General features: G+C 42.8%; 2 protein-coding genes across 5 annotated transcripts in view; both read left to right on the top strand.

The window, feature by feature from the left end:
- CIPC (CLOCK interacting pacemaker) overlaps positions 1-21,396 on the top strand; it is a 69,403-nt gene that overhangs the window by 4,217 nt on the left and 43,790 nt on the right. Inside the window, exons 2-4 of one of the 2 annotated variants that reach the window (XR_007727552.1) lie at positions 3,531-3,718; positions 7,674-7,843; positions 11,272-14,724. Coding sequence is in view for 1 of the 2 variants with exons in the window: in XM_050798841.1 (XP_050654798.1) it covers positions 3,583-3,718; positions 7,674-7,843; positions 11,272-12,165 (1,200 nt within the window). In the remaining variant the exon portion in view is untranslated. Of the gene's footprint in view, positions 1-3,530; positions 3,719-7,673; positions 7,844-11,271; positions 15,170-21,396 lie in introns of those variants that run through there. The other variant, XM_050798841.1, reaches the window with a different exon arrangement.
- The window catches only part of TMEM63C (transmembrane protein 63C), a 143,933-nt gene continuing 137,165 nt past the window's right edge, over positions 14,629-21,396 (top strand). For all 3 annotated transcript variants that reach the window (XM_050798701.1, XM_050798702.1, XM_050798697.1), the window contains exon 1: positions 14,629-14,724. The gene's annotated coding sequence lies outside the window, so the exon portion shown is untranslated. The remainder of the gene's footprint in view (positions 14,725-21,396) is intronic.

Here is a 21,396-nt window from a genome sequence, read left to right as displayed (position 1 = left end):
TAAAGGAGTGAGGTGGGAAACCCAGCAAGGTCTGTCTGTCTAGAATTATTCTTGACCTCTGTGTAGCATTCCTTCCTCTCTGTTATAGGGCAGGACCCATTCTGGAATGAATGAGGGTTTTATGATCTACTATCAGACAAGACAGGTCAGATAATTTCTTTATGGCCAGGAAGTCAAGGCTGCAGTGAGCCCGTGTTTGTGGCCTTGCACTCCAGCCTGGGTGACAGAGCAAGACACAGTCTCAGAAAAAACAAAAAGCAGCAACAAAGCACTCGTTATGCTAAAGTGCCATACTTTGGAGTATTGTTTTCTGAGCCTCAAAAACCGATTGTCACTGTTTCAGTATTTTGACTCCATGATCAATTATCTGTTATCCTACAAATTCTCAATAAGCCAGAATAAATTCCTGTGTATTTTCTGTGGCTCCATTGACTACACTTTAATAATAATAGCAAGACCTTTTTCATTGTTTTGCCACAAGGATTGTAGAGGACTAAATTGGGTTGCATTATCTAAAGTACCTGTAAAAGAATCCATGTTTAGTAAGATAATGTGAAACTTCAAGAACCTAAGTAAGATTCTTAATTAGTTGCAACTAACGTGAGCTACCCTCCTAATCTAAATCAACAGCCTGGTCCGACATGAATTAGTTTGAATGCCCATCCACAAGCCTCATCTACTTTTCATTCTGCAGAAGGCTTCTATTCACTTTTGGACGGTATTATTTTAGGAAAATTATACTGTGCACATTTGTTGAATTTCATACAAAAGGATCCTGATTTAATTAGAGATGTAGTTTTACACTTTAGTCTACTTTTTAAGCTGGGCCGTCCATGCTGTCAAATTTCATAGCTGTCAGATAGACCTTGCTTTTGCATAGTTCTCTGCAAGATGTGACAGTGCCATTGTTTATCTTTTATGCACATAGGATTAAACGTGTGACCTGTGGGAGTACTTGATTTGATGTCAGTTGAATGAGGAAGCCAGTCCCCTTAAATGAGTTAGATATGGGGCAGAATGATTTTTACTTGGAATCGTGTTTAAAATTCACTCTCATTCAGTCCAGTTTGTGTTCCCTTTAGTCTGCTCCTACAGTATGCAAAAGTATGAGCAAGAGGGTTGCTTATAAGCATCCTTGTCTTCTATTTAATTTTATTTTGAACTGTTTCTAGGGTAGTTAATGTTCTTCACTAGATCTTATATTAGCAGGAATGTCCAGACTTGGCACTCCAGGATATTCTAGATACAGTGCTATTTGGCAGGGGGCTTGTGTTTTTCTTCACTCAGAGGACAACAGGATAGAGTCAGGAGTGCATCGTGAATTAAAACATCACAAGACTTTGCTTGCATCTTCCTAGTTTCATTATTGTCATGTTCCCTGTTGGCCTATTCTCCTTATCCCCGCAGTATTCTTTGTGTTCTTATCATGTTGGCCTTACAGTTGCCATTCCTTGGTGACTAAATGGCCATGTTAAAATACCTGTAATGTTCTTATCCTCAGCCAGCAATTTGAAGGACTGATTGGTCTTATTCTTGGCACTGTTGGTCTAGGTCTGGGTCTGCTGTGGATGAGCTGCGTATCACTGGAGTAAATATAGGCCTCTCTCCTGGGCTTCAATCTTATATGTGACTGCCTACCCAGGATCTCCACTTAGATGACCCACAGTAACTTCAGTCTCTACATGACCAAATCTACATGACCATGCCACCCTGCCCCACCCACCCAACTCCCTTCTGTGCACTTCTTGGGCTCCCTAGCTGAGAAAGTGGTACCACCATCTTCCCCCCCCACCAGTACAATAACCAGGTCCCATCAGGTGGGCCTCCATGTTTTTCTTCTCCCCATCTCCAGCACCTTAATTCACCTGGACTATCACGGTAGCAACTAAATGATCTCAATGCCACTCTTGCCTTTTTCCACTTTAGCCTCAGTTCAGCATCCAGAATGCTTTTAAAATGCAAAGCTGGTGCACACTTGTAATCCCAGCACTTTGGGATGCCAAGCCAAGGCACAGAGCCGAGCCCATGGTGGAAGGATTGTTTGAGGCCAGGAGTTCAAGACCAGCCCAAGCAACAAAGTGAGATCCTTTCTCTACAAAAAATAAAAAATTAGCCAGGTGTGGTGCTACGTGCCTGTAGTCCCAGCTACTCCATAGGCTGAGGTGGGAGGATCGCTTCCATCTGGGCAGTCTAGGCTGCAGCGAGCCATGATCATGCCACTGCACTGCAGCCTGGGCGACAAGAGTGAGACACTGTCTCAAAAAATAAGATAAATAAAATGCACATCTGATCATGTCATACTTCTGGTTAAAATTCTTCCATGACTTCCCATTGCTTTTAAGTTAATATCTAAAATCCTTCCAACATGGATTCCAAGGTGTTGCCTGTCTATTCCCTGACTACCAGTCTGTCATCAGTGCGTGGCATTATACCCTTCTACACTGTGCTCTAGCCTTTCAGTTATTTGCTTGTGCCAAGCCCCTTGCTCCCTTAGAGCCTTCACACTGCCTGGAATATGCCTTTCACTTAACTCCTACTAATTCCTGATCCTCCAGATCCCAGCTACAGAGCGCTTCCTGAGTCCCCCAGACTGTTAGACCCTTCCATTTATAGCTCTTATCAAAATGGTCGCTAGTTGAGTGATTACTTGATTAATGACTGTCTCTCTCTAGATCATAAGCTACAAGAAGGAAGTGACAGATGCCTATTCTGTTCTATTCTGTTCATTCTATAAACCCAGTCCTTGCACAATGCCTAATTTACAGTGGCAATATTTATCAATATTTTTAGATGATTGACTGTGACTTATCTGAGCCTCAGTTTCCTCCCCTGTAAAGTGAGATAGCAACTGAAGATGACATTGTGAGACTCAAGTAAGATAACACTAATAGTAACACATATTATAAGCTTTTTATTATATATGATATTATTTGCCCATAAAAGTGTTTTTTAAGCCTAAAAGTAGCATTGGGTATAGGGAGTTGTTTTTGCTCTCTGTTCAGTACCTCAGCCAAAGGATTTAGAGGTTAATTTGAGAAACACTACACTGTGGGAGGTGGCAGTAGGTCATGAGCCTGCAAATGTACACGAGGAAAGCAAGCCTCGTGGTGTCTCTCTTCTCCTCTCCCCTTTCCCCTCTCCCCCTCCTTCTGCCCTCACTCTTCTCCCATCTTCTTTTTCCCTTGTCTTCACTCCCCTGTCCCCTTTCCCCTCTGGTGAGTTCATTTTGTTACCCATTGCAAAAAGCCTAATCAAATGTGCCTTTGTTAGCAGTTTACAAAGCTATGTTGAATGTGGTTTGTGTGCCTTGAATTTGTAATGGAATTAGAGGGCAGCCAGAGGACGGTGAATCTCCTTATGGGTGGAAACCTTCTGTTTAGTAAACTTGAAACTTTTGTCAGTTGAGACCTCTGAGGAAAATAAAGCTAAAGTGGGTGAGGCCAGTGTTCTTTGCCCATACTTTATTCACTATCTGGATCACCTGTTTCAGCTCTCCAGGCAGTGACTTCTTATATAATTGTTTTTCATAGGGCAGTCCAGATGAAAAGAGTACCAATGAATCTGCCTCCAGCTGAATAAACCATGGAGAGGAAAAACCCATCCAGAGAGAGCCCCAGAAGACTCTCCGCCAAAGTAGGCAAAGGCACAGAGATGAAGAAAGTGGCTCGTCAGCTCGGGATGGCTGCTGCTGAGTCAGACAAGGACTCTGGCTTTTCAGGTTAAATATATCTTATCCTTCCGCTGTTTTGTGAGTGAATGCTTTGCCCAAAAAATTTCCTCCCCAAAACTCATTTATGTGATAAGGATGGGATGCTTTCACGCACAGGATAAATACTTACCTGATGCTTTAAAATGGTAATTCTGATGCCATATGTCAGGGTACCCATCAAAGTCACCGTAGGGTTAGTTCTGAAAGAATTATTTGACATCTTTTTTCAACTTAGACTCTGAATCTTACACTTCCAACTATTGCAACTGATCACTGGAAAAAAATACTCATAATTCTGTTGTTTTACTTCCTTTTTCACAGGAATTATTATATTGTAGAGGAAAAAATGCTACTGCATGTAGTTGCCATGTAACAAATTTGAAGACTGCCAGTTAAATAAAAGTAATATTGTATGTAATTTGTAAGGTACCTTTTTCATTGAGAAAGTAGTTTTGCTGTGTTTAGAAATGTACCCCTCCAACAACCCCTCCCCCCGAGTCTCGATGCATTTTGTATTTGGACTGTGAGCCTCCTGGCCTAGCTCTAAACTTGAGTATCTATTAGAGATAAGAAAATAGAACAGTTTTCCTTACAAGTTTTTCTTAAACCTTACCGAAAAGGGCTAGCTGAATATACATTGAATCTTTTAATTTTGTGCTGGGGCTCTTTTTTTAATTTCCCGGTCTGAGGGTAGTGGCTTGAATATGGTGCTAGTGTGATTTTTGGCGCAGGGGATGCAGAGGGGGTGATGCTGAGGGATTCTAGCCAAGTCAACATCCTGAGAGTAGAACCCTCTCAAGGAGAAAATTTGTATTATCCAGACTCAGAAAGACAATCAATTTTGATTTATTAACTTATAATGAGAAATGCAGCTGTTAGGAAAACTAGAACTCTCTTGTCTTTAGATTGGCATATTTTCTCCCTGTAGGCATGCTGCTTGAAAAGGCAAATTATAAATAGACTGTTGCTCAAAGAGGAACAGAGCGCCAACCAAGGGATTAGATTAAGAGGAATTAGTTGCCCTGCCCAGGGCCAGGACAGTCCAGGGAAGGGCGGGCCAACCTTCCCTTTGGATTTTTCTTCTCTCTCTCAGCATTGTTTCCCAAGCCTGCCTCATCATAAAGCTCACCCGAGGCATTTGTTAAAAATATTGATCACCAGATCTCCCTCCTGGAGACTCTTTCAAGGGTCTGGACAGGGCCTGGAATGTGGGTTTTTTAAAAAACAAGTGTTTTTGTTGTATGGTCAGACAGGTTTGGGAAACATTGGAGGCCTAGCGTCTCTTTTTTTTTCTTTCAATATCATGTTTGCTTTTTGTCTGTTTTTCATTTCATGAATACATGCTCATTATAGAAGCTTGGACATGTAGGAAACCACGAAGAAGAAAATAAACATTATCAATAATCTTACCATCTATTATTTCCAGTACTGTTGACATTTTGACACTTCTAACAACTTCAACTTTGTCAGGCCAGTTGTTTTAAGAATATTGTACTACTCAGACATAAAGTGGTATTAAAATAATCAAACTCATTATGCCCCAGAAAGTAGCCCCAGTGAATGCCACTGGAATGCGTCTAGCCACTCTTGGGCCACGTGCCAGTGATTTCCTCACTACCTGAGTTATTCCAGTTACCTTGGAGTAGGATGAAATTTGTAAAATCAAGACAGTTTTTCCCATTTTAATTACTGCATTTGTATTTCAAAAAATTTCAAATCTATACAAAAGCAAATGTATACCCCATATATCTATCTTTTTGTCATATATGCTTTCTCTCTCTCTCTCCACACACACGCACACACACACACGCACACACTGAATTATTTGAAAGTAAATTGCAAACACTTGACATTTTACCCCTATATAGCTTCAGTACAAATTTCTTAAAAACAAGGACATTCTTCTATATAGTTATAATATCATTATCATACCTAAGAAATTTAACACTGATACTTATCATTAGCTACACTGCATATTCAGATTTTCCCCCATTGTCCCAATAATTTTCTTTACAGCTGTTTATCTTTTTGTCTATTTTGGATCCAGAATCCAACTGAAGATTGAGCATTGGATTTAGTTGTCCTGTCCTTTAGTCTGGTTTAGTCTATAACCACCCCCATATCTTATCTTTGCTTTTTATTCTTTCTTTTATGACATTGACATCTTTGAATGAGTCAGGCCTGTTGCTTTGTAGAATGTCTCACACCCTGGATTTTCTGGTAGTGTCCCCATTATTAGGGTCAGGATTAGCATCTTGACCAGAATATTATGTTGTTGATGTTGTATCCTTCCCATTGCAACACATGTGGAGACTCTTAAGTTAGTCTTACTCTTGGTGATGCTCTGGTTGGTTGATCACTTGGCTAAGATAGTGTGTACCAGATTTCTTTATTGTTAAAGTACCCTTTTCTCTTTGTAATTAATAAGTAATTTATTTTTTATAAGATCATACAATACTTCATAATTGTGTGACTATCCTATTCCCCAACAAACTCTTTACCAGAGTTAGCATCCATTGATGATCTTTGCCTGAATCAGTACATTGGTGGTTTAAAAGTGGTGATTTTGGCCGGACGTGATGCCTCACACCTGTAATCTCAGCACTTTGGGAGGCTGTGGCAGGCGGATTACCCGAAGTCAGGAGTTCGAGACCAGCCTGACCAACATAGAGAAACCCTGTCTCTACTAAAAATACAAAATTAGCCGGGCGTGGTGGCACATGCCTGTAATCCCAGCTACTCGGGCGGCTGAGGCAGGAGAATCGCTTGAACCTGGGAGGCGGAGGTTGTGGTAAGCTGAGATCGTGCCATTGCACTCCAGCCTGGGCAACAAGAGCGAAACTCTGTCTCAAAGAAAAAAGTGGTGATCTTCTAATTTTACCATTCTTTGTCCATTAAGACATTCTTCTGTAAAAAGTGCTTTCCGTCCTCCCTCATCTTTGAGTATCACTAATGTAGTCATGGAATTCTTTTGTAATTCAGTTTGTCAATCCGTTAAAATCATGATTTCTGATACTCAAATTGTCTCAAATTTGACCAGCAGGAGTCCCTTCAAGATAGCTCTTGTGTCTCTTTGACATGTCTCTGTTAGTGTTTGAGCACTTCTTTGCTTTCTGGGACAACAAGCTGTCCAGGCTTATCTCATATCTTCCCTGTCAAAGTCTTGGAATCAGCTGTTTCTCCAAGGAGCCCTCATTTCCTTTATGTGCAGAATGGCATTTAGAAACCAAGATCTGGGCACTCAATATGTACATTGCTTCTGGGCTCATTCGTTTTCGGTCTAATGGTTCTTAACTAGAGGTGTACATTTGGATTACTTGTGTTTTGTGAAAATACGCTACTATGGAACCAGGTAAATCACTTCAGTAGATCAAGGGAAGGATCCCAACATTTATAATTTTTTTAAAAGGGTCACTGGAGATTCTAAATAATATTTCCATTGATGCATATCCTTCTAGTCATACAGTCTTCCTTAAACTGGATAAAATGCAGTTGTTTTGAGGTTTACAGATTGGTTTTGTTTTTTTAAATGTAATTACCTCTTGGGGTACCCAGAGCCTCTGAAGGTCTTAATCCTACCTTGGGCCATACCCATCTCCTTTCTCAACAACAGATTCTCAAAAGTAATAAACTAACGTTGAAGCCTCGAACTCATTTATCCTGTAGACTGGTGATGATTACTTTCATGTGAGCCCTAATTGAGGCAGGTTTTTGTCTGTAAGAGAGTTAGAAAGGAAATCAAAATTGTCCTAGGGCAATAATTCTTAATCTTTGGTGGAGGAGGGATTAATTATGGATCCCGTTGAAAAGCCAATGAAAGCTAAAAGCCTCCTTCTTAATAAAATTCACAAAAACACATCACAAGTGTTGCTTTCAATTTCAAGAGGTCCATAGCTCCTTAGGAGCCTGGTTAAGAACCTCTAGTCTAGAGCCTAAGTGAATTGACCATTCTTCTGCCCACCAGATGGGAGCTCGGAATGTCTGAGCTCCGCAGAGCAGATGGAGTCCGAGGACATGCTGAGCGCCTTAGGCTGGAGCAGAGAAGACAGGCCGAGGCAGAACTCCAAAACTGCAAAGAATGCCTTCCCTACCCTGTCTCCCATGGTCGTCATGAAGAATGTGCTGGTCAAACAGGTGAGGAGGACTAATATCACCTAAAGGCTTTGCAAATAAAAATTTCTGAGCTTCCTGTGTATAAAGGAAGAGATTTATATTCTCTGCCAAGGAGAGATTTTAGAAACAGACCACTAGAACCACACCAATGTGTACTTTCTCTCCTGGGGAGCAGATGTTATCTTTCAAGTGTGACACTGTTTTAAAAAGGAATAGGAGAATCATGATGTGTGTTCTCATTTTTGAGACAGCTAGGTTGTTTTATTTCTGTATTCATAGTTTGTCCAAAGGGACCCTGAAATGTATATAGAGGAACCAAGCAGAAATGGCATAACTTCAGTGGTGCATTCTAACATGTGGCAGAGTTTAGGGTAGAAACAAAAGAAGCTCTTTTTAATATGAATTGCCCTGGGAATTTAAGAATGTAGAATGCATTTATCTCAGAAGTAGAGGCAATTTCCCTGTTTCTTATGTCATACACTGAGCATTTTCTTAGTAGTCAGCCAGAGCCCATCATTAGTGACGAAGCTGCTCCTGGTTCAAGTATGGGAATACCAGCAGAATCCACACAGCATTGTTGTGGAGTGGAAACACATCCTGTTTGGGGCTTCATTACATAACTGTGTATATTATATGATTATTGTTTAGATATGAAAGAAAAGATTTAGATGAAAATCTAAGTTAAGCTCTAGTGTTCGAAACTGAGAACTTGATCATATAAACTTGGTTAAGTTAGAATAGAGAAGTTTGAGAATAGAAAAGATTGATTTCAGCCAAAGAAATTTAGTCTTACCGTACTTTCCTCTGAAAATGTATCAGTTCTGATATGGGTTCATTGATGAGGCTACTTGAAGATAGTGAAATTTGAAATCTGGCTTGAGTAGTTGACTTTTCCCTCCTTAGGGTAAAAGGTTAGAACATGGCTTTAACCCGACAGGAAATCTTAATGTCTTAGCTATTACCTAGTTATGTATGAGGAACACAAACTGATTTTCAACAAGGCAGCCTGGTGAGTTCTGAAAAGGAATTTGAAGATTTTTGCTTGGTAAATCATATCTCAGCTGGAAGCATGGCTCTCCTTATTGAAAGGAAAAGAAATAATAGAGACAGGAAATGAAGCCCACGTGAGATTGCCCTGGCCCCACCAGTGCTGTCAGTGCTTCTCCTGGGCTTCCTTTCTCCCAATTCTTTTTCTCCCTGCCTTCCTCTCTGGCTTCCTTGTCCTTTTCTTGTGTGTCTGTGTTTATATCCCTTCTTTGTTGTAGGCTAGGCTGGCAGCTCCAGAAGGCTGAGAACAGCCCACACACACAGTTACGGAGTGAGTAGGCTTTTCCAGCAGAGCCACATTCTTCAGGACAAAGACCCGCCAGAAAGGCTCCTGGGTCTGATCAGGAGCTAAGAGGCTGACCTAAGGGAGTAGTCTAGTTTTGTTTCGTTTTTAAAAAACATACTAGAATCCAGCATATTCTAAAATTAAAATAATGTTACATATTTAAAACCCTCTGCATATTGTGTAATGTCTTGATTATGGCTGCTTGGTTTTAGATATTTTTCTTTTGAGAGTCTGATTCCATCTCTGTCACTAGACAGTGTGATCTTGTACATAATTAACCATGATGGATATCAGTTTCTTCATCTTTAATATGAAGGGTTTATGTGAAATGATTCTGAGATCCTGTCCAAGTCTAAAATTTTGTTCCGTATTCCCTCAGGTGATTTCAACATGAATAATACAATTTGTAAAATCTAATAATTAGAACAAGTCAGCTAAGTATCTGTTAGGACAGTGGGCATAACAGTAGCATTAGGAAGTGCAGTCCAGTAAAAGCATGGGAAAGCAATGCATTAGATATTTTCCAGATCCATTTGCCTAGTAGGTCATCCCTAGAGAGGGCATGAAGTTTTGCTTCTGACTGAGCTGGAACAGGCTGATCTCTACTTCAAAAGACCTCTTGATTTTGGATCTCCTATGACAAGGAAATGTGGTTTCTGGCCCTAGCATTGCTTGCCTTAGTATATCCTGGAGTATATTTGAACATCAAGAGGACTCCAGATCGTTCCAGCCTTCGCATGGGAAATGAATTATAGTTGGCCTAAAGTTCCTAACCTTGCATCCAAGAAACTGAAATATGCAAAATGGTCTGCGCATGTACATGTATGGGAAGATAGTTCTTAATGTTCTTCAGATAAATCAGATGACTCCACCTGACCCCACTGAGGATGTGAACCTCTTGTCAGACTTGCCCTTTGCCTGGCTTTATCTACACTCAGATTTTTGGGACCAGGTTGGAACTGGATTGGCTTTCAAACATTGGAGACAAGTAGCCATGTCCTTCTTTATTAGATTTCATCTGAATCAATACTTCAATTAAAAAGTAATGCATAATTGAGGAGTAATAAAACAAAGGCAGTATAGCAGAATGGCTCAGATGGGTTTTAGAGTCAGACAGAGGATGGAATCCTAACGGCATCACTTAGTAACTTGGTGACTTAAAACAAGTTATTTCAACTTTCTAAGCCTCAGTTTCCTGTTTATGAAGGGAAATGGTAACTACCTCATGAGGTTGTTATATAGATTAAGTAACTCATGTAAAACATTATACACAGTGGTAGCCTATAGTCAGCACCAATACATGGTAGCTGTTATTATTTTGAATGGTTTTATGATTGTTGGATGTCACTGCCTTAAAAACAGGGACCCATAGACTCCTGACAATATGGGTTGTTTTTTCTTTTTTTCTGTTATTGTTGTTGTTTTTGAAACCAAGTCTTGCTCTGTCGCCCAGGCTGGAGTGCAGTGGCACAATCTCGGCTCACTGCGATCTTCACCTCCCGGGTTCAAGCGATTCTGCGGCCTCAGCCTCCCAAGTAGCTGGGGCTACAGGCATGCACCACCACGCCCAGCTAATTTTTTGTATTTTTAGTAGAGATGGGGCTTCACACGTTGGCCAGGCTGGTCTCGAACTCCTGACCTTAGGTGATCCACCTCCCTCAGCCTCCCAAAATACTGGGATTACAGGCATGAGCCACCACACCCGACCCAATATGTTACTTTTTAATCAAAAGTTATTTTCAGGTAAAAGAGGTCCCAGATGTAATTAAATGAAGATATACTTTGGTGTAAAGTCATATTTTAACTTACACCAGGAAATTCATATTTTTATTGTTTCAGTTATGACCTTAGCTATGTCATTGCTTTACCTACCCATTTATTTTTCTGAGTGATAGCACTTGAATAAAAATAGGTGTTTCCTCCAATTTTCCCTTAGAAAAAGTTAAGAAAGTATTTGTGATATCAGACACAAATAGATGTTCAAACCACTATGTGAGGGAAGCGCTGTCCTTGAAATTGTTCTAAACATTTGAGCATCCGCTTGCCCCTTTGACAGAAGCTTCACTATCGTTTCGGCAGTAATGAGTAGTGTGCTGCTCTCCTCCTTTGTCTTCAGGGCAGCAGCTCATCCCAGCTCCAGTCATGGACTGTCCAGCCCTCCTTCGAAGTGATCTCAGCACAGCCACAGCTCTTATTCCTTCATCCACCTGTACCATCTCCTGTCAGTCCATGCCACACTGGTGAGAAAAAGTCCGACTCCAGGAACTACTTGCCCATTCTGAATTCTTACACCAAAATAGCCCCACATCCAGGCAAAAGGGGCCTTTCCCTTGGCCCAGAAGAAAAAGGAGCAAGTGGAGTGCAGAAGAAAATCTGTACTGAGAGACTTGGGCCTAGCTTGTCTTCCAGTGAGCCAACCAAGGTTGGTGCTATTCCGTCCAGTCCCTCGACGCCAGCACCACCCAGCGCCAAACTTGCCGAGGACTCAGCTCTGCAGGGTGTGCCCTCTCTGGTGGCAGGTGGAAGTCCACAGACTCTTCAGCCAGTATCCAGCAGTCATGTGGCTAAAGCTCCCAGTCTGACCTTCGCTTCCCCCGCCAGTCCTGTCTGCGCATCAGACAGCACTCTCCATGGGTTAGAGAGCAACTCTCCCCTTTCACCACTGTCCGCTAATTATAGCTCACCTTTATGGGCTGCAGAGCACCTCTGCCGCAGCCCAGATATCTTTTCAGAGCAGCGGCAGAGCAAACATAGGCGCTTTCAGAATACCCTAGTAGTCCTACACAAATCTGGTTTGCTAGAGATCACTTTGAAAACCAAGGAGTTGATTCGTCAGAACCAGGCAACTCAGGTAGAACTAGACCAGCTAAAGGAGCAAACCCAGCTGTTTATAGAAGCCACCAAGAGCAGGGCCCCCCAGGCTTGGGCCAAGCTGCAGGCATCTTTAACACCTGGGTCCAGTAATACAGGCAGTGACCTAGAAGCATTCTCTGATCACCCAGACATATAGTACAGAGGCATATTTTCCTGTTACTTGAGTGGTTCTTTTCGCTCATTTACTGTTACCTACTCCTGTTTCCCAAAGCTTATGTAAGAGCTTTTCCTTCTAAACTTAAACTGTGTCGTGGTTCACTTAGGAAGCCACGTGCCAATACCTGGCTGCTGTCTTAACTTGTGGTCTGGGCACAGTATACATATGTCCCTGTTCCACTGAGGACCTCAGTTTGGGAGTGCCCTTGGGCCCCTTTTCCTTAGCCTGCAGGTGCTTCAGTGGATCACGGGGCAAAGCAGGAGATGATTGTGTGGGGCTCTTCCTGCTGTCACCTCCCATCATCCCACCCTCTCACCAGGATCAAGGGTGCAGTAACACGAATGAGCATACAGAGCAACGCCTGTTGAGCCAGGGAGTAGGTGACACAAGGAAACCTTCATGGATCTTCCCTTGCCTGTCTTAGTCACAGAGAGAAATAAGAGGAGGTTGCTTGCATTCCACAAGGCATCGTGCTAGTTGGGCAAGACCTAAAATGCCCTCGGCACAGGTTGCACCTGGGTGCGAGCACTTAATCACTCAACGCTTTGTTTTCTTAAACTTGAAAGTCAAGGGAAAGGGTAGTACCATCTGACTCCTAGACTTTCATTACAAGTCAGATTTTTCTTAAACTAGCAGGCAAAAAAATACTTCCAAATTTTAAGGTGTGGAATGGATGCAGTACCATCTGGAATTATAGTCGATGAATTGCTTTATTGACTTAGAAGCTAAAGAAAATAGACATGGCTGGCATATCTCATGGTCAAGAGCTGGACGATTCTGGTAACTTAGGCTTTTTTTCTCTCTTCTTTTGAAACAGTATATCCTGTTTTATATCTAAAAATCTTAAGGATCGTTTCAGTGGTTCCTGGGGATGTAGTATAAGTTAACTCTGTTGCCATGTTGTTTTTTTTTCTTTTTCTTTTATTTTGATAAAAGAAGTGATTATTATGCTTGATAAATTTTGAATTAAATACAGTTGTCTCGAAGGTATGGTAAGTCTACAAAAAATTGGAAAGCATCTTACCCATTTTCTTTTCACATCCCAAATTTTCATTTGTTCCATGTCATAGTGATGGGAAGCAGTTATAGAGCATTGTCTTCTGTGTTTCCTTCATGTGTTAGATATTGGCAACAAAGCCAAAGGTGTAATGTTGGTTATATGAAGTTTATCTCGAAATGGAGACCATGACCAGAGTTTCCAGATGATACATGTTTTTTTCAGCTTCATTAAATAGGCAACTATGTTTCTAAGTAGTAAAGTTTCAAAATATTCTCTTATTTTAAAATTTCATCCTCTTGAAAATCTTTGTTCTTTACAAAATTATCTTAATAAGTTCTATATGATCAGCTTCATCTTTCTTTTTTTTTTTTTTTCTTTTGAGACGGAGTTTCACTCTTGTTGCCCAGTCTGGAGTACAATGGTAGGATCTCAGCTCACTGCAACGTCCGCCTCCCAGGTTCAAGTGATTGTCCTGCCACAGCCTCCCAAGTAGCTGGGATTACAGGTGCCTGCCACCACGCCCAGCTAATTTTTGTATTTTTAGTAGAAACAGGGTTTCACAATGTTGGCCAGGCTGGTCTCGAACTCCTGATTTCAGTTGATCTGCCTGCCTCGGCCACCCAATGTGCTGGGGTTACAGGCCTGAGCCACCACGCCCAGCCCAGCTTCACCCTTTCTGCAAAGAAAAGTTTTACCAAGACCAGAAGTTAAAGATGACATTTCCTAGGTAGTTGTAACTCTAACATAGTTTAAAAAGTATGTGGCTTCAGATTGCCTATACTTTGTTCACAAGCGTGTGATTTAGATATGACTGATTTAGAAGTGAACAACTTGGTAACATCCCTAGACTCCCCTCATCAACGCAGAATTATTACCTGCTCTTTACTCTCTGAAAGAATTTCAGAAATCAGAGCAAATGTGTCTTTAGGCAGATTCAGCTCCTTTTAATATTTTTTTCTTGGCCCACTCTCTTTGCCTGCCCTGAATCTGTGTGGTACTATAGCAGTTCTACTCTGTGCACCATGCTAGGAAGCTTCCTTTTTGGCAGAGTACGTTTGGCAGCAAAGCTATAGAGACAGGTGCATTCAGAACAGCCTGGGCACCAGTCATGAGTCTTACTGAGTGTCAAAAATCCGAAAACACTTGCTGAGAACCAAATTTATTCCATTGGAAAAACCCTCTGTGGAGCTATAAGCCTCTTGGACTCTTCTTCCTAGATTAAGGCTTGCATTTCCCTCCCTGTTTCAGTAAAAGATGATGAAAGCCGTTATCAATCCTCACTGCTGAGTGGCAGGGAGAAGCAGCACCACCCCCAGCTCTTCTCTAATCTTGTAACTTAGTGCTAGAAGTCTCTCCAGGCTATTACCATGGGTGTTTGTTCCCTATTGGAGCTGTAAGCAGATGAACCCAAGTAGAGAAGATAGATCTTGGAAGGAGAGATCCACTGAGGCCAGCAGACAGTTGGGGCCAGAAGCCAGACCAGCAAATGGAGGAACCTTGGAGGTGACCAGAAAGATCTCCATCGGTTGCCCAAGGCTGTAAGTAGTGATGGTTTTAGCGATGCATAACATAATTGGCTATGAAGTACTGTGGCAGAGCTGCTGTTTTCTGTAGGTGAGAAGCCATTTTTAGCTCAGAGCAACCCTTAAGAGAACTTTTGGCAGATTTTGTTGGCATTATTGAAATATATCTAGAAAAGTTGCTGATTGCAATGGTTATGGGAATGGGATTTAATGACATTTGTAATTTATTACACTCATTGGTTTTTATTGATTATAGTATTGTCTGACTTTTTATTTTCTACTATGGTTCCTTTAGCAGAAAAGTAATTTTTGTGCATACATTGAAGTGGTTTTCTAGCTATGAATTCTTTAGGGTAGAAGTTTATTTAGCAAATGTGAATTCTTTTGAGAAAGTATGAAGTTTTGCAGAAATTGACTGTGAAATGTCAGAGAAAAATAAAAGTCACTTACTTGAAACCTATTTGGCCTTTTTGCTTTATAACTGCTTTAAAATACTGAATGAAACCTGGAGTAAATATTTGAACTGATTTAAATGTTAAACATAGGTACTCATTTATTTGGGAATATTGGGATTAGACACTGAACATGTGGAAATTCATTGCTCAGATTTTCACTGGTGTGAACTTGAAATATGAGCAGGCTTATGGCAAATGAGTACTCCTCCGTTTTCTGGAGCCTTGGAGGTTTTTGCTGGGCAGGTTGGGAGGAGTGAGAGGTGAAGACAGTCCAGTGATTTCTTCCATCTGATCGACACTTTCACAAATAGAACTTTTAAGTGACAAAGCTACTACAATTGTATACCGGGATAAACTAAAGCCACAGTAAGTGAAGTTCTTTCTACAGCACAGTGGTCCTTAGCAAGCACACCTCCATGCCTTCCGCCGTGCCGCCTCAAGCCTTGCTCCTTGTCAGGGTTCACCTAGAGGATCTCAACAGGGAGACATGTGGAGTCCTCCCTGTTTCTGAGGCCAGTCGGGAGCCCCTTCCTTCGATCTTTAAGACACTGGGGAAATGAAAAGCTGATCCTCACTAAAAGGCCTGGAGGGTTGTCATAGTCTAATTCTTACAGTATTATTTCTGTCCTATACAATTGTCTAAGTGGCTTTTTAAAATGTAGCTGTTAGCCAGGCGCGGTGGCTCAAGCCTGTAATCCCAGCACTTTGGGAGGCTGAGACAGGCAGATCACGAGGTCAGGAGATCGAGACCATCCTGGCTAACACGGTGAAACCCTGTCTCTACTAAAAAATACAAAAAACTAGCCGGGCAAGGTGGCAGGTGCCTGTAGTCCCAGCTACTCGGGAGGCTGAGGCAGGAGAATGGTGTAAACCCAGGAGGCGGAGCTTGCAGTGAGCTGAGATCCAGCCACTGCACTCCTGCCTGGGCGACAGACTGAGACTCTGTCTCAAAAAAAAAAAAAAAAAAAAAAAAAAAGTAGCTGGCAGGCCACTAGTAAGAAACAAAAAATGGGTAAAGATGGCTAGAGAAGGTCCCTTCTGAAATAAAGAGAACCATCCTTCCTTAAGAAGTGGAATCCAGAGAAGGGAAGGAGCACAAAAATTTGAGCCTCAGAGGCTCAAGAGAACCCAGTTATTTGCGTTTGCAGCTCCTCATCCCTCGGCATGATTCCTGTATGTGGAAACACTTGCCCCTTAGGACGGCCTGTTTGCAAACCTGTTTCATCCATATTTTTTATGGCATCGCTGCAGATTGTAGCCTGGTGCGATGGGGTCTAAAGACCTACATTCACGTGTCATATCTACTACTCATTGACTCAGTGACTTTGGATAAGTCACTTAACCTCTCTGTAGATGTCACTCCTCTCAGCTGAATGATGAACAATTTGAAGTAGTTACCTTGAAGTTTCATCTAAGTGCTAACCTTTGTAAGATCTATAGTTGTGTTACAGGTGAGCCATAGAATTAATAGATTAATTTTTTTTTTTTTAATGGAGTCTTGCTCTTGTCATCCAGGCTGGAGTGCAATGGCACGATTTCGGTTCATTGCAACCTCTGCCTCCTGGGTTCAAGCGATTCTTGTGCATCAGCCTCCCAAGTAGCTGGAATTATAGGTGTCTGTCACCACGCCCAGCTAATTTTTGTTTTTTTAGTAGAGACAGGGTTTCACCATGTTGGCCAGGCTGGTCTCGAACTCCTGAGAGTTTTGGCCGGGTGATCCACCTGCCTCAGCCTCCCAAAGTGCTGGGATTACTCCCAAAGGCCTGAGCCACCGCACCCGGCCGATTAAATTTTTTAAAACATGGGGTGCTTAGAAAAGAGGTTCTGAGGGCCTCCAGTAAGATGGTTTTATAGTACAGTGTTCTGTCGGATTTTTAACTTCTTTATATGGAACTCTGGGAGAAGCTCTTTGCCAGTCTGCGTTGGTTTTGCCTTTCATATGATTATCTTGTTGCAGCTAATGTGAATTTATTACCTCCCATGTAAAAAACTGGTCTCAAAGAATTCTTACTGGTCCAAAAGGAGAATGATTTAGGGTTAAATCAGATCCTGTCCTTTTCTGGTCAGCCATCTGCAAACAGCCCTTTCCTTTCATTTGAGATGAAGAAGGTAACTTTTGTATTTGGGAGAGTGTCAGTTAGCTTATTTCCTTTCAGACTTCTCTCCCCACAACCAGGGATGATGTTTCTTCATGTGTTTTAAGGAACCATTTGGGGCTGGGTGCAGTGGCTCACGCCTGTAATCCCAGCACTTTGGGAGGCCGAGGTGGATGGATTGCTTGAGCCTCGGACTTTGAGACCAGCCTGGGCAACATGGCGAAACCCTGTCTCTATAAAAAATACAAAAATTAGCTGGGTGTGGTGGCACACACCTGTAGTCCCAGCTACTCTGGAGGCTGAGGTGGGAGGATCGCTTGAGCCCAGGAGGCAGAGGTTGCAGTGAATCAAAATCATGCCACTGCATTCCAGCCTGGGTGACAAAAACCCTGTCTCATAAAAAAGCCAAACGAAAAACAGAACCACTTGGGTTGATTTAACATTATTTTCACTGTCACTAGTCAGAGATGACATAGATGCAGTGATACTTTGTGAGGTCTTTATTCTGGTCCAAGCCTTTTGGGTCCACCTTTCATCTACACCAGAAGAGAGATTAGAGATGAGAAGTCTGCCTGGGTGACACAGCACAATCAGAATCTCTGAGAGAAAGAGGCAGAAGAAAACAACGACTGTGCCCTAGCTCCTGCAGCCTTTATCTCTGCTACCTCAGTTTCCTTTATCAAAAGAGGAGAGGCATAATGCTCGCTATGCACTTGACATCCTGAGATGAAGGTGCGATGCAAAAAAATGATGTCTTGAAAGTGTTTTAAAACTGCTCTACGGAGCGAGGCAGCCTCGCCGCTCACAGACCCAGTGATGGGATTCGAGTGATGGCTTCAGCCCCTTCGGGGTTGTCACTGCTTGGGATAATTAAGACTGTCTTCTACCAAAATCTCATTTACAGTGAATGGGAGGAGAGCAAATATCAACCCAAGATGGTTACTCTTTGGCTTCCTGGAAGGAACTGTTCTGTGGGTCCATGTGTGACCATTTTGATTTTTTCCTCTCAGAATCCTTCCTTTATTCTTTTTTCTTTTTACTTTTTTTTTTTTTTTTTTTTTTTGAGACGGAATTTCACTCTTACTGCCCAGACTGGAGTACAGTGGTGCAATCTCGGCTCATGGCAACCTCCGCCTCCCGGGTTCAAGCGATTCTCCTGCCTCAGGCTCCTGGGTAGCTGGGATTACAGACATGCGCCACCATGCCTGGCTAATTTTGTATTTTTAGGAGAGATGGTGTTTCTCCATGTTGGTCAGGCTGGTCTCGAACTCCCAATCTCAGGTGATCTGCCCGCCTCGACCTCCCAAAGTGCTGGAATTACAGACGTGAGCTACCGTGCCCGGCCCCCCTTTATTCTTAAAACACATGGCTTTCCTATCTCTTTCTGAAGGATAGTTATGCAAGACAGAATTGCTTGAAAGAACAGTCTGTATGGTTCCTGCCTCAAATTACAGCAGCTGGAGGAGATGAGCTGAGCAAAAAAGCAAGAAGGCCCCATAGAGTACGAAGTTAACCCAGGGAGTGGGCGGAAGCTGTTAGAAAATGAAGGGGAACGAAAACCGAAAGTGGGATCCTGCGGCCAGCCCGCGTGAGGGCCCTGGCAGGTGGAGTGATTATTATCCTTCCAGCAAGGCAGTCAGAGTGGCTGGAGAACATGAGAATAAAAATAGCTGCCTTTACATTTCCTACAGACTCACTAGATCTCAAGAATTGCAGTGGCCTTGGAAGCATGTTCGTTCATCCTGGTAAATGTCTTTATAACAGAAGAGAGCAAAGGCCTCCATTCTCTGGGGACAGCCCACAAAGCCCCTGCCTGCTGGGTGGGCAGATGGGAGTGCTTGGCATGGGGCCTGCCCTTCATTTGAGGGTTAGAGTGAAAAACCAGAAGCCCTGAAAAATCAAGACCTGCTACCACTTGTAGATGGTAAGCCATAATAATCGTGTCTCTACAGAGAGCTAGGTTGAAATTATCTCCACACAACCCTTGCACAAGTGAATATCTCCACACAAGTGAAATTATCTCCACACAACCCTTGCACAAGTGCCCAGTCGGGGGGAAGAGAAGCAGCTTGAAGAAGTTACATGCAAATGGAGCACCACACCCTCAACGAGTCCTGCATTGTCCTCAAAAAACGGCAGGAAAACTTGGCCCCAGAGGCCTGGTGGTCCTGCAGGTTAACATTTCATTCTGATTCCCCTCTGGGCTCCAGCAAGGTTTCCGGGCCTCCCCGCTCATCACTGGGCTGCTCAGGAAATGCAAATGAGTTTCACCTCAGCAAAACACACAGAGAAAGGGCAGTGAACCGTCACAACAAACGGCCCCGGATACACACAGCCTGCACCCCGACAACACAGTGACAGGCATGGTTTAGACTGTGTGTTTTCAATAATGGTCCCCTGGGCTCTCGCAGGCCGAGACGGTGAACTTTAAGGTGAAAGCCTTTTAGTTTTTTGAAAGGATATCCAAGTTGATGCTTGTCTCGGCAAGGTGTATTTAGAAGTATCATGCTTTCTAGCCTGTGCTGATTTTATTCTTGAAGCATTTTATAAACATCAGTTGTGCTGTGAAGCTCCTAGCTAGCAAATTACCTAGCTAGAAAGCATGATACTGATTTTATTGAAATTGATAGTTTGATACTGATTTTATTCTTGACGCATTCTATAAACATCGGTTGTGCTATGAAGCTCCTAGCTAGCAAATTACTAACATTGCTGATTGTACTAGTCAGTTTGAGTGCAGTGACAGTCTCACTTCTGCTCAGCCCATGGCCAAGACTGGCTCCTGGCCCTGCCAGTTGCATGGGGATCTTTACATGTGGGACAGCATGCACTGAATGATTTAAAAAAAAAAAAAAAAAAAAAGTTGCCGGGCGCAGTGGCCCATGCCTGTAATCCTAGCACCTTGGGAGGCCGAGGCGGGTGGATCACTTGAGGTCGGGAGTTCAAGACCAGCCTGACCAACATGGAGAAACCTTTTCTCTACTAAAAATACAGAATTAGCCAAGCATGTGGCGCATGCCTGTAATCGCAGCTACTCGGGAGGCTGAGGCAGGAGAATCGCTTGAACCTGGGAGGCAGGGGTTGCGGTGAGCCGAGATCGCGCCATTGCACTCCAGCCTGGGCAAAAAGAGCGAAACTCCGTCTCAAAATAAGTAAATAAATAAATAAAGTCAACATGGCAGAGATATTTAATTCAAGGGGAAAAAAAAAGGTTCTTGGACCCACAGGACCAGAGCTGAGCAGGCACCAGACAACACAAGCCCACAGGTCGGCCCTGGGGTAGGTCCCACTTTGGGGCCTTTAAAAATTCTCAAAAACATGGTCCTCATCACTTGGATTTTCACACCTCTCCCCCCAAAATTGTATTCTCAAAACCTGATCATTTCTCCTTCTTCTGAAAGTTTTAATGATTCCTGCAGCTTACCTGACCAAAGCATTGTCATTGTTATTTCAGGGAAACACATTTCCAACACGTTTATGTCCCAGCTGCTGACTGAGCTGTGGATATAAAATGGTGGCTAAAACAGACCTGGTCCCTCCTTCTAGTCTTGTGGGAGGTAGCAATGACATCAGTTAGTCAATTGCCCCTTTGACAGTTTTGGTCTCTGTAGGTCTTAAACATCCAAAGCTGGGTGCGTAGCCTAGACAAGGTGATATGTCCTACTCATTTCAAAGATAATGCTTTAATAACCTTTGGGGTTAGCACCCTTTGATTAGGGCAAGAGTCCTTAATATGAAACTATTAAGTTGAGAACAGAAGTGTTGAATAGGCACAATAAATTAATTGATAAGTCCACCCCAACACACCTAAGCACAGTAGGAGGGAGTTAGCAGCAGCGGATTATCCTGTTGAGCGACTCACCTTCAGACTTCTGAGCTCACCCACAACAACAGCACCTGCATCTGCTTTCCCCAGCTGCTGCTGGCATAAGCATTCACATGGCCCCTTGCTTGACTTACCCTAGTCCTGGTTCTGGCTGCACCAAATACTTGTTGAGGCCCAGGGTCTATAGAAAGATATATGTGGTCCCTGGCCTTGGAGCCCAGGCATCTGAGCCAGGAGTCATGACCCACGGGAGAAGTAGTGACGCAAGGTTGTGCCTGGTGCCCAAGGAAAATCATAGACCAGAGCCGCA

Source organism: Macaca thibetana, chromosome 7, assembly GCF_024542745.1.
Source record: "Macaca thibetana thibetana isolate TM-01 chromosome 7, ASM2454274v1, whole genome shotgun sequence".
NCBI classification, from domain to species: Eukaryota; Metazoa; Chordata; class Mammalia; order Primates; family Cercopithecidae; genus Macaca; species Macaca thibetana.
This window is presented reverse-complemented; position numbering and strand designations above follow the sequence as displayed.